Source organism: Mustela nigripes, chromosome 13 (assembly GCF_022355385.1).
Source record: "Mustela nigripes isolate SB6536 chromosome 13, MUSNIG.SB6536, whole genome shotgun sequence".
NCBI lineage: Eukaryota > Metazoa > Chordata > Mammalia > Carnivora > Mustelidae > Mustela > Mustela nigripes.
The window spans coordinates 59593494-59610502 of record NC_081569.1 but is presented as its reverse complement, the minus strand read 5'-3'; the positions used below and the strand labels follow the sequence as shown (position 1 = coordinate 59610502).

General features: G+C 37.1%; 1 protein-coding gene across 1 annotated transcript in view; it reads right to left on the bottom strand.

Moving 5' to 3' along the window:
* Positions 1-830: 830 nt before the first annotated feature.
* KNL1 (kinetochore scaffold 1) overlaps positions 831-17009 on the bottom strand; it is a 73772-nt gene continuing 57593 nt past the window's right edge. Inside the window, exons 16-26 of the mRNA XM_059372531.1 lie at positions 16606-16722; positions 14672-14759; positions 10455-10532; positions 10056-10095; positions 9040-9141; positions 8441-8541; positions 5207-5275; positions 4044-4153; positions 3276-3394; positions 1831-1953; positions 831-1080 (exon numbers count right to left, since the gene is read on the bottom strand). Coding sequence (XP_059228514.1) covers positions 951-1080; positions 1831-1953; positions 3276-3394; positions 4044-4153; positions 5207-5275; positions 8441-8541; positions 9040-9141; positions 10056-10095; positions 10455-10532; positions 14672-14759; positions 16606-16722 — 1077 coding nt within the window. The 3' untranslated portion in view covers positions 831-950. The remainder of the gene's footprint in view (positions 1081-1830; positions 1954-3275; positions 3395-4043; positions 4154-5206; positions 5276-8440; positions 8542-9039; positions 9142-10055; positions 10096-10454; positions 10533-14671; positions 14760-16605; positions 16723-17009) is intronic.

Here is a 17009-nt window from a genome sequence, read left to right as displayed (position 1 = left end):
GAATAAAGTTTGGGTTGACGTTTTCTCATATTTATCTATCTCAAAGATAATACTGATCATTCAGTATCAATGAATATGCTTATATTTGTGTATGGTTTGAGAAACAAATATTCACATTAAATTCATTACTACTGCCAGAAATTGACAAAACTGGTAGTTTCAAATGTGATATTGTTTGAAGTACCATTATTTAATAGAAAGAGACTGAGAATCTTGGTGTAAAGCATCCTTCAGAAAGATGGAAACTGCCCAGACAGAAGAGTATCTCTCTATACAGTGCTACATATTTCTATATATATCTCCTTGCTACATCAAAAATATACAAAAAAAAAAAATTTACATATATGTACTGAGCCACAACGAATTAACTTTCTCTACAAAACTATACATAAGAAAACATTGATAGACATTATATAATAAAAGAAGGCAACGTCCTCAAAAAAAGATGGCAACCATTTGAATAGCTGAGGGCTATTGTTTTTTCTTAACATTTCTGGAATGGAGAAAAAAAAGGATGAATAGTTTGTACACAGATATATCTCTATTCCAGAAATATCTGGTAGACAGAAGCCAGGCAACTTAAAAATCATAGTTCTGTATATGAGGAAATGGTTAATGATTTTGTTACTGGTGACAGCTCTTCTTATACTTAAGTTACTTCTCAGGGCTTGTTCTATAGCAGAGGGCACAACTTTAATTAGAAGAAATTTTCCCTAAGTGTTCTACTATTTAAACCTCTTGTAAAAAGATTGGCAGTTTGATAATATGCAGTTTGAGGCGATCCATCATTCCTGACTGCAGAGATTTAAAAACCAAGCATACAAATTAACTGTAACATCATCAGAAGGAATTTTACTAGGCTTCTTTCTAGGACCTAAAGACAAAAATTAAGCTGAGATAGATAAGCTGACATAATATCATTATGAAGTACACTGTGCTTGGTCTTCTAGCTATAGTCCATGCGTCTGGTGGTAGAAATGGCAGTCCTGAAGCAGATCTTGGTAAATTTGCTTGACTACATTCTTTAGGTAGTTGTCATCCAATGGCACTTTAGATAGAATTGCAGTGATTTCATCTTGACTGGAAAGAACAAAAGTTTCATTAATTTTTCTGTAAACTTACCTCCATTTCATTGGAATTCATGTTTTTGGGTATGGTCTCTGAGTCTCTTAGAAAGCACAGATAGGCATTTCTAGTAAAAGCCTGTCCAACAGGAACTGAGATTCCAAAAACAAGGCCTAAGAGCAATCCTTTATGAACTATGAGGTATCTTGACTTAGCTAAAAATAACAACTGTTGGGCGATGGATTTGAGGTGAGTGTATTGTAAACTCTACTATCTTAAAAACTGTCAGCAGTGTGTCTAAAAATTCACAAAATATATAGTCAGAATGAAATATTATTATATCTGGTTACAAAAGCATTATGATTACACAACTTTTTAAGTGATTATTAAGTGATTACATGATTATTCTGTTTTTAAGTCCATAGAAGTTATTTATATATGATCTGGGCTAAGCTTATGCCCATTTTTTTCCCTTCTTCATTCCTGTTTTAGGTTAAGAGTATTCAAAAAGTAGAGCAAGTATAAAAGAATAGACCAATTATCTCCAGCATCCACTGGAACTAGAAATGAAGGCCACTGACTTTAAGAGAACAAATTTTTCAAAATGAAGTCAGAAGTGACAACTGGCACTCACTATGGATTATCCATTACTGGTATATCCAATAATGGTATATATTATTTCTGACCACTTTGAGAGTTCCTTCAAATGATATAACATAGGTAAAAAAGTACTCAGGAGCCCTATCCTGCTGGCTCTTTACTTACCCAATGATTCCAAGGTGATTTTGAATGGAGAAAGGTAATGGGACAGTTGGAAAATGGACTGAGAGAGGCAAAGTTATCTCAAATTTTGCAAATGCTGTAGAGCTGGAGAATAAAAGTCTCAATCTAAAAAAAAAAAAAAAAAAAGTCTCAATCTATAAAAGACAAGATCCTCAATTAAAAATACAAAAACAAAAAACAGAGTGAAACAAATACATTTTCCTTTTATACTCATATGTGAAACTTAGATGGTACATTATTTACTTGTCCTTATTAAATGGACAGTGGGTAAAAAATCTGGAACAGAGTCGCCTGGGTGGCTCAGTGGGTTAAGGTCTCTGCCTTCGGCTCAGGTCATGATCCCAGGGTCCTGAGATCGAGCCCCACATCAGGCTTTCTGCTCAGTGGGTAACCTGCTTCCTTTCCTCTCTCTCTGCCTGCTTCTCTGCCTACTTGTGATCTCTGTCAAATAAATAAATAAAATCTTTTAAAAAAAATCTGGAACTGGGGCGCCTGGGTGGCTCAGTGGGTTAAGCCGCTGCCTTCGGCTCAGGTCATGATCTCAGGGTCCTGGGATCGAGTCCCGCATCGGGCTCTCTGCTCAGCAGGGAGCCTGCTTCCTCCTCTCTCTCTCTCTCTGCCTACTTGTGATCTCTCTCTGTCAAATAAATAAATAAAATTTTTAAAAAAAAAATCTGGAACAAAGATTATTACTAGTATCATTTTCATTGTTGGCCATAAAACTCATTAAATCATTTTTAATACATTTAAAAAATATATTTTATTTATTTGACAGAGAGAGAGAGAGAGATCACAAGTAGGCAGAGGCAGGCAGAGAGAGAGGGAGGAAACAGGCTCCCCGCTGAGCAGAGAGCCCCTCGTGGGGCTTGATCCCAGGACCGAGATCACGACCTGAGCCGAAGGCAAAGGCTTAACCCACTGAGCCACCCAGGCATCCCTTTAATACATTTTTTACTCATTATTTACTGTTACAGATTGATCTATGTCCTCTCCTGCCATCCATGTTGAAACCCTCATCTCCAGTATCTCAGAATGTGACCTTATTTTGACAATAAGGTAACTGAAGATTTAATTAGTTAAGATGAGGTCTAACTGGAGTGAGATGGTGTCCTAACCCAAAATGATTGGTGTCCTTATAAAAAGGGGACATTCGGACCCAAACATGCACACAGGAAGCACATCATGTGAAGATGAAAGCAGATACTAGGATTATGTATTTAAAGCCAAGGTATGCCAGCAAATCACTAGAACATAGGAGACAGTCATGGAATAGACTCTCCCGCACAGCTCCTCGGAAAGAACCAACCCTGCTAATTCTTGATCTCAGACTTCTAGCCTCCAGAACTGTGAACAATAAACTGTGGTTGTTTAAGCCACTCAGTTTGTAGTACTTTGTTATGGCAGCCCTGGGGAACTAATATACTTACTCAGTATTAGTCACATCTATGTTCATTAGGTTATAATTTGGTCCCCATCTCTTTAAAAACTCAATTTCCTCTCCAAGGAGTCTACAACGGCTCACTACCAGTGAGACTTCTTGAAGCATCTAGGAAAAATTGGGAGAAAAATTATGAAAACATTTCAATATTTTTTTTTTTAAGATTTTATTTATTTATTTGACAGAGGGAGATCGCAGGTAGGCAGAGAGAGAGAGAGAAGAGAAGAGGAAGCAGGCTCCCTGCGGAGCAGATAGCCAGATGCGGGGCTCGATCCCAGCACCCTGGGATCATGACCTGAGCTGAAAGCAGAGGCTTTAACCCACTGAGCCACCCAGGTGCCCCAAACATTTCAATTTTTAATGGCTTTTTAATTTTTTTATTTTTAAAGATTTATTTATTTATTTGACACGGAAAGAGAGAGAGATCGATCACAGGCAGGCAGAGGTGGTGGGGGGGAAGCAGGCTCCCGGCCGAGCAGAGAGCTGGATGCGGGGCTTGATCCCAGGACCCTGAGATCATGACCCGAGCCGAAGGCAGAGGCCCAACCCACTGAGCCACCCAGGCGCCCCTTTAATGGCTTTTTTAGACCACTCGGCCACGTTACCACTTCCTTTAGTGGCTCTTTTATAAAGAATCTCTTGAAGTTAAACAATATTTTTATAGTTTCAGGATCTAATGTTATATACTTAACATTTCAGTTCTGTTTTTGGGGACAGATAACATAATTTTCCTTTAAAATATTTCAATCAGATTTACCTTAGGTACTTGATGCTGTGTTGTACATTTTTTCTTCCAGGATTCTTGTTCCTCAATGTACTGGAAAATAAGCTTATGAACTAAACGGGAAGAAGGAGGAGCTTGATCCTCTGAGGAAGGAAAAAAACAAATCAAAACAGGGTATTACTTATTTTCAAATATACACATAAGCTAGAAATAACTTCAAACTACTAGGTATTTAAGTATCCTTTCCATTTTATTTTCAAGCACATATATCAATGTGTATATAGTGCACATAGACTTTTTTTTTAAGATTTTATTTATTTGACAGAGAGAGCACAAGCAGGGGATTGGGAGAAGGAGAAGCAGGCTCTCCACTGAGCAAGGAGCCTGATGCAGGACTCAGTCTCAGAACCCTGGGATCATGACCTGAGCCAAAGGCAGATGCTTAACCAGCTGAGCCACCCAGGTGCCCCACAGACATTCTTATAAAAACTCAAGCCTTTATCATATATGGAATAGAGCTTGCTTAAAACCATAAGTTTAATATAACACAAATGAGTTTAAATCCTGACTCCCCTTACAACCTGAGGGATCCTAAACACGCTTAGTTCTTTTGAGCTATAGTTGCCTATTTATAAAACAAGAAATACTTACTTCAAAGTGTTGATATAAGTAATACAACTGCTTGATATAGAATAAGTACTCAGAACGGTAATTTTTGAATTATGGAAATAGTTATCATTAATCATTGCTTAAAATCTAGTAATATTTTATTTTATTTTATTTATTTTTTTTTTTTAAAGATTTTATTTATTTATTTATTTGACAGAGAGAGATCACAAGTAGGCAGAGAGGCAGGCAGAGAGAGAGAGAGGAGGAAGCAGGCTCCTTGCTGAGCAGAGAGCCCGATGCGGGACTCGATCTCAGGACCCTGAGATCATGACCTGAGCCGAAGGCAGCGGCTTAACCCACTGAGCCACCCAGGCGCCCTAGTAATATTTTAAAAAATAGTTTCTTTAAAATCCTACCCAACATTTAGAACATTATCCAAGAAATTTTATGTCTAGTACACATTTCTAAGGACAAATTATTATTATTATTATTGTTTATATTTACTTTGTATATGAAAGAGGTCTCAAGGAGCAAATTATACTTGTAAATATTCAACACATTTTTAGTGGATAAGTGTTTGAACTTACCATCCAACAGAGATTGAAAATTCAGGTCAACAATCTTCCTATAAGCCTTGTCCAGGAAAGGGAGACCAACTAGAAAGAACCAGAATAAGAGTAGCACTGTTTGTTTGTTTGTTTACTAATTTACTTATTTGAGAGAGAGAGTATACACCTATACAAGCCAGGCAGGGGTAGGGGAGAAGGAGGAGTAGAGGGAGGGAGGGACATGTAGAGGCCATGCTGAGTGCAGAGCCCCACACAGGGCTGTATCTCATGACCTGAGCTGAAATCGAATGGGATGCTTAACTGACTGAGCCACCCAGACACCCCATTATTTCTTTTTATTTTCTGATTTTAAGCCACATACAACTCAGTACTTTAGAATCCTACTATTTCTGGGTAGCAGGGTTTTTAAATTTTTTTATTTTTATATAGGCAATTAAAGAGGTGTCTTTTTTTTTTTTTTAAAGATTTTATTTAAGAATGAGAGCGTGTGCGTGCATGAATAGGGTAAGGGGAAGAGAGAGGGAGAGCCAGGCTCTCTGCTGAGCAGGGAGCCTGACGTAAGGCTCAATCCTAAGATCCTGAGACCAGGACCTGAGCCAAAGGCAGATGCCTAACCAACTAGGCTACCCAGGTTCTCCTAAAGGTGTATTCTTGAATCATATTATTCTTTGGTAAGAATAATGGTAAAGGCTCCCCTGAGATTGCTGAACTACATTTACTGGCAAGTCTTTGAAGGAAATTTAAGGTGTAGTACATTTATTGTAAATTTAGCAAGGCCTCCTCCTTGACTCCTAACTTTTGTGCAAAGACACTATTTTCAGGCACCATATAAAAAAATGACTATGATCTCTTCATACTATCTTTTTACAAATACAGTGAAAATGTTTTATGCTTTTAGCATTAGGGTAATGAGAGCCAGGAGAGCTTTCCTCCTCCAAATTCTAGAGTTATCTCCTGTCTCTCAAATTTGGATTCTTTTGACTTTGTTGAATATCTTCTATGTGTTAGGCACTGCGGATATGATAATGAGACAAAGAGACAATCAATTTATATTCTCAAAAAGCTTATGTCTCAGGAGGATACACAGATAATTACACTAATAAACACCAAAAACTACAATCAGTGATAAGCACTATTAAGGAAAACAGCAGGAAGCAATGAGAATATATATAATAAGAGGGCAAATAGTAGAGGGAGTGGGTAAAAGGAGAGTCAGGGAAAACTTTCCTGCAGAAGTGGTAACTGAGTTGAGCTCTTAAGGATTATTAACAGAAATTTATTTAGTGAAAAGGGAGTACTATGGTCTGAATGTTTGTGTCCCCCATTGTATTTTATATATTGAAATCTTAATTCTCCCTGTGATAGTATTAGGAGATGGACATTTGGAAGGCATTTATTAGGTCATGAGGGCAGAGCCCTCATGAATGAGATTAATGCAGTAATAACTGAGACCCTAAACAGCTTGGTCTTCCAATAAGTAAGGATACAATGAGAAGTCTGCAACCTGGAAGAGGACTCTCACCTGACCATGCTGACACCCTGATCTTGGACTTCCAGCTTCCAGAAATATAAGAAATAAATTTCAGTTGTTCAAAAACTACCCAATTGATGGCATTTTTGTTATAGCAGTTCAAGTAGACAAAGATAAGTAAGTGAAAGGGCATCCAGGCATAAAAAACATCATCATGAAGGTCCTGAGGTAGGATGGAACATGGCTGAGCATGAAGAGATCAGGATCTTATAAAGAAATGAAAGAGGAGCACCTGGCTGGCTCAGTAGAACGAGCATGATTCTTAACCTCAGGGTCATAAGTTAAGGCCCCACATTGGGTATAGAGTCTACTTAGAAAAAAAAAAAGGAAATAAAAAGGAAATGAAAGAAATCGATGTGCTAAAGTGCAGAGAATTGTTTAATGAGGCAGAAAAAGGAAGAAAAATTTAATTCATGTAAGACATTATAGGCCATAACAAATATTTTGATCATTAGTCTAAGAATATTAGGTGCATGATCAGCAATCACCATAATCACCAAAGCTACAAGAAGGAAGATGAATTGGAGAGGAAAAGGAGAGGATTCAGAAAGGCCAGCTGGAATGTTATTATAGCCATTTTGTTAGAGATGACTATTGACAGGAAACAAAGAAATGTGGGTCAGTATTAAGAAATTAAAATCACTAAGTCTTACTGATGATTAGATATGTCTGATAAGGGATAAAGAGATATAGAGTGATTCCGAAGTTCTATTATTTATTTATTTATTTATTTTAAAATTAGGCTTCACATACAATGTTGGGCTTGAACTCATGACCCTGAGATCAAAAGTTGCGTGCTCTACTGACTGAGTCAGTCAGATACCTCTAATTCCTAACTATAATTTTGGACCTGGACTGAAGTTGATCGTATTATTATTAAGATTTTAGTAGTAGTAGTAGTAGTAGTAGCAGTAGTTTATTATTTTAAAATTTTTATTATATAGTATTTTGAAAGATTTTATAGATTTATATACTTGGGAGAGAGAGAGCATGAGTAGGGAAGGAGCAGAGTGAGAGGGACAAGCCGACTCTGTGTGGAACACAGAGCCTGATTCCAGGACCCTAAGATCATGACAGGAGCTGAAACCAAGAGTCGGATGCTCAACCAACTGAGCTACCCTAGTGCGTCAATGGTATTCTTTGAGAAAAGGAAATTTTAAGGAACATCATGTGTGCAGGCTGGGAGACTGTGAAGTTTGGTTGGCCGTGCTGAAACTGTTTCAGAGAAAAGACAAAAAGACACTGATAGGGACTCTCAACAAAATAGCTAGAACTCTCTCCAGGCACCATAAAGCGATTCTACCTATTTTGATAAGCCTGCCAAACACAGAACTTCCAATTAACTTTTTAGGTTAACTTAAGTACAAAAAAAAGTTAAGAGTCACCAGCCATTAGAGTAAATCCGCTATCACAAAGCACAGAGGAGAAAAGGAACTCAGAAAAACAGATGCAAATAGCATGTTGACCCATTATTTGGATATGTAAAATTTCTATCATCTAATGTAATCTAACGAAGGTCAACTTTCACTAGCTGAATTTTTATTTTATTCCTTATCTAACAAAATTCTATTATCAGAAATTAAAAAGTAATCACCTTTTCTAAGATTTTCAGCAGCACTTTCATTATGTCAATAGTTATTATGGTATTAAAATAAAGATTGGACTCTTTAGTGAGTTTGCCATACATTTTCATGCAGAGGAATTATCTTACTTTTGCTCACCTACTGTCTCTCCAAAGGTGATGGTAAGTTCTATTGTGTCATAAAGGAAGGTGAATACAGCTTGATCATCACTCCACTCAATGACTTCCCACTCAGACAAGCTGGAGAGAAAGAAAGAGAGACAAAGAATTTTTTTCTGAGGTAGAAGAAGAGAGTTAACTTCTGATACCATGCTAACCGTAGCAGAAATAGTTGCTGAAGTTTTTCTACTGGCTGGGGAGATTTTATTCATGTATTCATGTATTCGTGTATTCTACTGGCTTGGGAGATTTTATTCATGTATTTGTCAGAGACACGGTGAGAGAGGGAATACAAGCAGGGGGAGTGAGAGAGGGAGAAACAGGCTTCCTGCTGCGCAGGGAGCCTGATGTGGGGCTCCATCCTAGCACCCTGGGATCATGACCTGAGCCGAAGGCAGAGGCTTAACCCACTGAGTCACTATACTTGATGTTGGGTACATGACTCTTTTTTAGAGTGTATAGTATTATAAGTTAAAACAGCAATACATATTACAAACACATGTCAATTGCTGTAATAGATTTAGACAACTACAAAGGCACAGGATAAAACACAAACAAATGACACCTACTTTTCCTTACCTCAACTGATCCAGTAGCTTTTCAGTTCTATCTGTTTGTTTTTGTACAAAGTCTATTTGAGCAAGGGTCTGTTCTTTCTGTGCTTCCAGTTCTAAAAGATTTCTGCAAATCAAAGTAGGTATTCAGAATGAGATAAGGCTATTGTCACAATTTGGACCCCATTAAAATAAAGGTTTATTTTAGTCAAAAAGTCAAAAAGTCACATGCTAGACAGCTCCCCATTGAAGTGAATGGCGTCCATTTTTGTTTTCTTAGGCTTCTTTTGTCCTTCCTTCCTTCCTCTTTCTTTCTTTGATAAGCATTAATCTAGAAATGTGGGTCTAATTAGGAAAGGCTTAAATCAATGGTTCTCAAAATTAGGATTCATGAAGGCATCCTTGAAGGTTTGCATATTCTTTAAGATTATTAAAATTTACTCTTTGTTTTGATGATAAAATATAACCACAATGTAGGTCATAAGAATGCCCACCTTAAAACTGAGACATGCCATAATTTTGATGTCCATGTTTGGCTTTTTTAGTTTATTAGAGCTAAATAGAACTTATACCTTGTTAGTCATTTTGCTAGTATTAATTTTAGCCAAACATTATCAACTGTCAAATTAATGTTGTCAGTTGGAATTTTATTAGTTTGTCATTATTTATATTTGGTTCATTTTAGTCTTATAGTTAAATGAGATCCATAACAATAAGAAAAATATACCTCATTTTATACTTATAATTAAGTATATTATAAAAGTAAAATATAAAAACAGCTTAATGCTAGGTTAATTTTCTTTGAAAGGATCCTGATATTATTCAAGCTTGAGAAGTACTACGTTGGATTAACACCCTATAAACAGTAAGGGCTTAGAAAATGTTGTCAACTAAGATGGATCAAGTTCAAGGTGGAGCAGAAGCCCTGAGTCAATCTTAAGTCAATACTCATGTGCCTCATCTCCTCAGTTTTTTGGAGGTAGAAGTCATTCAGTCATGTAAAGTTTAGCTTATTTTCTAACATTCTAAATGAAGGCTGACCTTTGAAGCTCTTCTTCTTCAGTTTTCAGCTGTTCCAGTTCTTTAGAAAGAAAACAAAACAAATTTATCAGAATCGACACATTAAAATGTTGCTACAAAAATCATCTGTTCTACTGAGAATTCTGTATCATTTAATCTCACCTAAATAAAGAAGAGATTGTTTTTTCCCCCTTTACTCCCTTAATTAATTCAGTTACCTTTCTTTTCTTTTTTAAAGATTTTATGTATTTATCTGAGAAAGAAAGAAAGAGGAGGAGCAGAGGGAGAGGGACAAGCAAACTCCACACTGAGTGCAGAGCCTGATGGAGGGCTTGATCTTATGACCGCGAGATTAAGACGAGCCAAAATCAGGAATTGGGTGCTCAAACAACTGAGCTACCCAGGCACCCCGTCAGTTACCTTTCTCTGCAGCTCTCATTTCAGAATCCCATTCTTCCATAGGACTGTCTTTCTCTCCATCCTCCAAATTCTTAGTTTCTAAGTAGGCAATGTGCATTAGAATATCTCAGTCAAAAACAACCAGAGATGAGAAAAAAAGATGGTCCCAAAATGAAGAGTTAACAATATTTTACAAGCACTCATCATTCCTCATCTTCCTCACCAATAAAGCACTGAGCTATAATTATAATTTCATACAAAGACTTGCTTCTAGTGGCAGACAAGTGAACTTCAAGCTGTACAGCAATGATCTCCAACAGCAACTTTTCAGGGGCCACTTTGAGGTGGAAATCGTTTAAATATAATTTGCATACATCAAAGTTATTGTTAGGCAATCCCATGGACAAGAAGCAGGAACAGATACACATATACAAATGCATGCATGCACATTTTAAAATTTTAAGTTGCTTTTGAAACCTTAAGACCTCGTCCTTAAAATCCTTTTCCCTTCCCAGATCCAAATGGAGTTTAGATTTTTATATCAAAAACAAAACTTCTTTTTAAAGATTTTTAAAATTTATTTGACCAAGAGTGTATGTGTGTGCACAAGCAGGGGGAGCAGCAGAGGGAGAGGGAGAAGCAGGAACCCAATGTGGGGCTCGATCCCAGGACCCTGGGATCATGATCTGAGTTAAAGGCAGCCACTTAACTGAATGAGCCACCCAGGCACTCCTGTTCTTTTTAATTCTTCCTTTTTGTTTTTTTTTTTAAGATTTTATTTATTGGGGTGCCTGGATGGCTCAGTCATTGTGCATCTGCCTCTCTGACAAAGAAATAAAATAAAATAAAATAAAGATTTTATTTCTTTATTTGTCAGAGACAGAGAGAGAAAGAGAGAACACAAGCAGGGGAGCAGCAGGTAGAGGGGAAGCAGGCCCCCACTGAGCAAGGAGGCTGATGTGGCACTCAGTCCCATGACCTTGGGATCACGACCTGAGCTGAAGGCAGATGCTTAACCAACTGAGCCACCCAGGCATCCCTGTTCTTTTTAATTCTTAAAAATATTTTATGTTTTCTCTTTAGTTCTTTATATAAATTTATTTTATAAGTCAAAGCTCCTTAAGAGACCCTCCATGGCCAGACCCTTAAAGCTAACATCTCCAGCTTTAGCTCAGATCATGTTCTCTCTCATGCTCTTTCTATTCTAGCCACATTGGCCTTATTTCAGACCTTGTACTTGGTATATTCTTTCCCATAAGAGCTTCTGCATGTGTATTCATATTCAATAGTCTACTCTTCCCTCCTCGCTTTAACTCTTCCTTAGTCTTCAGCTCTTAGCTTAAATGCCACCTCCTCAGAGGGGAGCTGGTCTTGACCTGACTAGGTTAGATTTCTATTTCAGGACCTTATAAGTACCATGTAACCCCTCTTTTGTAACCACTTACCATAAAACTATTCAATTCTTTTTTTTTTTTTTTTAAAGATATATTTTCAAGAGAGAGAGAAAGCGTAAGTGGGGGTTGGGGGAGAGGCAGAGGTAGAAGGAGACTTCCTGCTGAGCAGGGAGCCTGAGGTGGGTCTCCATCCCAGGACGGGACCAGATCATGACTTGAGCTGAAGGCAGATGCTTAATGAACAGAGCCACTCAGGTACCCCCTATGTGTTTAATTCTTATATTCTTTTCTAGATGAGAAGCTCCACAAGGCCATAAAAATTTTTGTGTTTTTTAAAAAAATATTTATTTATTTATTAGAGAGAGAGTGCAAGTGAGTGAGCATGTGCGTAAGCAGGAGATGGGGGAAGAGAAAGAAATCTAAGCAGACTACACTCTGAGCTGGAGCCCATTGTGGGTGGTGCTTGATCTCACAAAACTGAGATCATGCCCTGACCCTAAACCAAGAGTAGATTGCTTAACCAACTGTACCACCCAGGCACTCCTAAGTTTTTGTTTTTTTATCACCATAGTATTCTTAGCACTGAGCACTATACATGGCACAGAGAAGGTACTCAGTGTATTTGCACAAGGAATAATGAAGAAATGAGAAAGAAATAGAGAGCTATTTGTTAGTAGGTGTTAGAGAGGGAAGTGTGGTTTTTGGTATTTTAAAGATAAAAGAGAGGTGAATATATCGTTTATAGAGGAGGCAGGGACTACACAAGAGATAAGGAAAACTCAGTGATATAAAATTCCTAAGAAGAGGGGATGGAACTCAAAGTTTAGGTGGAGAGATTGTTCTCAGGGAAAAGAAGGATGGATGAAAGAATGAATATAGATATATAAAAGTTTGTTTAGCAATAGGAAGTTTAGAAGTTGTAGCCTAATACCTTCTATTTTTTGTCTGTGAAGTAGAGAGAAAGGTAATGAACAAAGGCATAGGGCAGTCAAGATTATGGAATTCGTATTATCAATGCAATGCAGTTATACTAGAAACAAAGCATAGTGTTAAGAACTCTGAGGGATATGGACAAAAATAAAGCTGATTCTTCCATGGAGCTTACGATTTAGTTAGGGAGATAAACTACACAAAAGAAACTGTAATTACAAGTAGATGTATGGCTACTATAAGAAGGACTAACAAAATAGCTATAGGAACTCAAGGGAGATGATGACTACCTCCTTTGGTAGAAAACAGAAGAATGTACTAGCAAAGACAAAGTGGCACTACTGCATAGAGATGACAAGATTTGGTTGGAATTTGGGATGCATAATAAAAACTAAAAGTAAATCGTGTAAGAAGGAAGATCTATAAAGGGCTGGAGAAAAAAAATGGAGAATGTTAAATGTCAAGGTCTGGTGTTTGGACTTTGTTATAAATGGAAAGATAAGTTTTTCAATGAAATAATGAAAACTGTTCTTCATAATTATTTAATCTGGCAACAATGCACAGGTTGGACTGGAAAGAGATAGAATGAAGTAAGAGTGTAGATAGATTAGTTAGAAAACTTGAAATAGCACATCAGAATTAATGACAGCCTTAATGGGAAAGGGAAAGAATACAAGGGATGCTGAAGAAGTAGGTATGTCAGGACTTGATAAGAGAAACTCAAAGACAATGCAAGTTTTTAGCTTTTTACAGTTCAGTTTATAACAATAGCAATGCCTTTAATATAGATAAGAAACATCATATGAGAGCAAGTTTTCAGACTTTATTTTAGAAATGGGAGAAGACAATAAATTCCCTTTTATTCACACAGAGTTTAAGGTACCTAAAGATATTTTTGCATAGAGGTTCAGCAGGAAGCTAGAAAGATTAAGTTTGGAACTCAAGAGAGAGGCTAACGATGCCTTAGCTCAGAATAATTATAAGCTATTGAAAGTCAAAATCTGTGTTTACAATATCTTTTTTTCTGATGCTAAGCACAGTATCAGGTGAATTTAACTGAATTTGGGAATCATTTATATAAATACAAATGTTAAAGCAGATGAAAGTAGTAAGGGAGAGAACATAGAAATAAGTAGATGATAAAATCTAAATGCCTACACAGGAGATTAGAGAGAGACAAACAGAAGGATTAAAAGAAATACTCAGGAAGAAAGCAAATAGTCGGGGTAGTACAATATCACAGAGGCTTAGGGAGATGAAAGGTTCAGAAAGCAAATAATCAGCAGTATCAAATGCTGAGAGGTCAAGATGGTTAAGGGCCAAGAGCTTCCAAATTTGATAATTACGAGGAATTTTGTGATCTTTGAGAAAGCAGTTTCAGGACAATAACACTAACATTGCGGAAATATGAAGGATCAAACTGAAAGGAGAGATCATTTTCAAAGATAGTAAGTTCATCTATTTTAAAAAATAAGATTATGGTCTAGATTATGAAGAGCTTTCTAAAGAGATTTATTAACTTTTTTTTTAAGATTTTTTAATGTATTTATTTATTTGCCAGGGAGAGAGAGAGAGAGAAAGCACAAGCAGGCAGAGGCAGAGAGAGAAGCAGGCTCCCTGCTGAGCAAGGAACCCCACATGGGACTCGATCCCAGGATCCTGGGATCATGACCCAAGCTGAAGGCAGCAGCTTAACCAACTGGGCCACCCAGGCGTCCCAAGAGATTTATTATCTTGAGCATCTCTTGTTGATTGTTGCAGATGACCACAGGAAAGGAATTTTATTTTGCTCTAATTTAATGTCTCAAGTTGCTAATACAAGGCTTGACATAAGTGATACCAGCAATCCGTACTGTAGGGAAGCATTTAGACAAAATTAAATTTTCTTTTGGAAAAGTATTCAAAACACATTACCTATTTCAACCTCAGTGAGACAGTTTTCAATCTTCTTAAGTACGTTTTCCATCTCATCCATCCTTATCTGAAGTTTCTCCCTCTCATTCTAAACACACAATATTATATTGTCAAGTTAAACCTCAACAAAATATTTAAACATTATAAATGGTTAAACTCTCCACATACTGCTATATCATGAACAGGAAAATCTTAAAATGAAGGTCAAAGCTTCAAGTCTGGACTTAAAATGTATTTAAAAAGCATACATAACAGATTAATATAAACTTATTTTTGTACTTTCCCTTATTACAGTATTTCCATGTAATATAAGATGCTAAATACATATTACTTAAAACAATATTTTTGTTTTCAAAGATTTTATTTTTAAGTAATCTCTATACTCAATATGGGGCTCAAATCTATAACTCTGAGATCAAAAGTCTCACACTCCACTGACTGAGCCAGCCAGATGCTCTCCCCCAAAAGGAATTTTTATTTTTATTTAAAAAGTTTTTCAGATGGGGGAGGAGAGTAATAGAGGGAGAGGGAGAAACAGAATTTTAATCCACACCCAGTGTGGAGTATGACTTGTGGTTTAATTTCACAACCCTGAGATAACTACATGAACCAAAATCAAGAGTCAGACACTTAACCAACTGAGCCACCCAGGTGCTCCCCCAAAAGAATTCTTTTTTAAAAATCATATTTATTTGTTTGAGAGATAGAGTGTGGCAGAAGGAGAGGGAGAAGGAGGTTCCCTGCTGAGCAGGGAGCCTGACAGGTGCTTAAACCTAGAACATCGGGATTATAACCTGAGCTGAAAGCAGACATTTAACCGAATGAGCCACCCATGTGCCGCTGAAAAAAGAATTCCTAAAAAAATGTTCTGTGGTCAAATAACTAAATAGAATTATAGCATGTTTTGTTCCTTTTAGACTTAAAAAAAGTATTTCTGACTTTATTTATTTTTTAAAGATTTTATTTATTTATTTGACAGAGAGAGTGATCTCAAGTAGGCGGAGAGGGAGGTGGAGAGAAAGGAGGAAGTAGGCTCCCGGCGAGCAGAGAGCCCAATGCGGGGCTCGATCACAGGACTTTGGGATCATGACCCGAGCTGAAGGCAGAGGCTTTAACCCACTGAGCCACCCAGGCGCCCGATTTCTGACTTTAGACTTTATTATGCTACCTATTACATTTCTCCAAAGGAGAATATGGCAGATAATGTTTCTCAGAATTATTTGCCAATGGAAAGAGAGTTTGTTTGTTTTTTTTTTTTTTTAAAGATTTTATTTATTTATTTGAGAGAGACACAGTGAGAGAGAACATGAGCGAGGAGAAGGTCAGAGAGAGAAGCAGACTCCCCTTGGAGCTGGGAGCCGGATGCGGGACTCGATCCCGGGACTCTGGGATCATGACCTGAGCCGAAGGCAGTTGTCCAACCAACTGAGCCACCCAGGCGTCCCGGAAAGAGAGTTTTTTTTTAATGCAGAGTACACTCATTTTGGGAAATGCGACTTTAAACATGCACACAAAGGGGCACTTGGCTGCCTTAGTTGGTAGAGCGTGTGACTCTTGATCTTGGGGTTGTTTGAGCCCCACGTTGTGTATAAAGATTACTTAAAAACATAAATAAATAAAAATAAACATGCACAGTTGGGTCTGGACTATGAGGTAGATAATACTACAGTATAGTCCTTAGCAATGGAAGAGCAGAATCCTATACTATTTTATTTCAACATGTATAATAGATAGCAAATTTGAGACGAGACACAGGTCCATATTAGTAAATATATTCTAGAATTACTCAAGATGCCAGATTTCCCACTTTTGATAAATTGAAACCTACGTCTTTATGAACCATGTTCCTTAGGAAACATTCTTCGTATTCTACAACCACTATAAAGTAACTTTAATACGTCTGTCTTTCTATGCTGTTAACTGTTTCAAGTTACCTGAACTGACTGTACCAGCTTGCTGTAGAGAGCCACTTTTCCTTGATGAGTGAAGACTTTAGTCATCTTGGTAAAACGTGATTTTATTTTGTTCAGGTAAATTCCAAAGGCTTTCAGCTGCAAGGGAAAATCAAAGGTTAAGGTGTACTAAAACAAATGAGTTAAGAAAGACAATTGGTCTGGGAAGGCTGGTTCAGCTGCTGTGGGCTATTCTGCCTATCCTAGACAGATTCCTAAGGCAGGGCACATCTCATTTGTAAACTTAATAACATTTAGTAATTTAAAAACAAACCCAAAGATTTTAATTTTAATTCTTGTTTTTAAATCACTTTTCATAGTACAAATTAGAAAATGATAAGCCCTAAATTAATAAAAGTCTTAATATATTAGAGCAATATAAATGA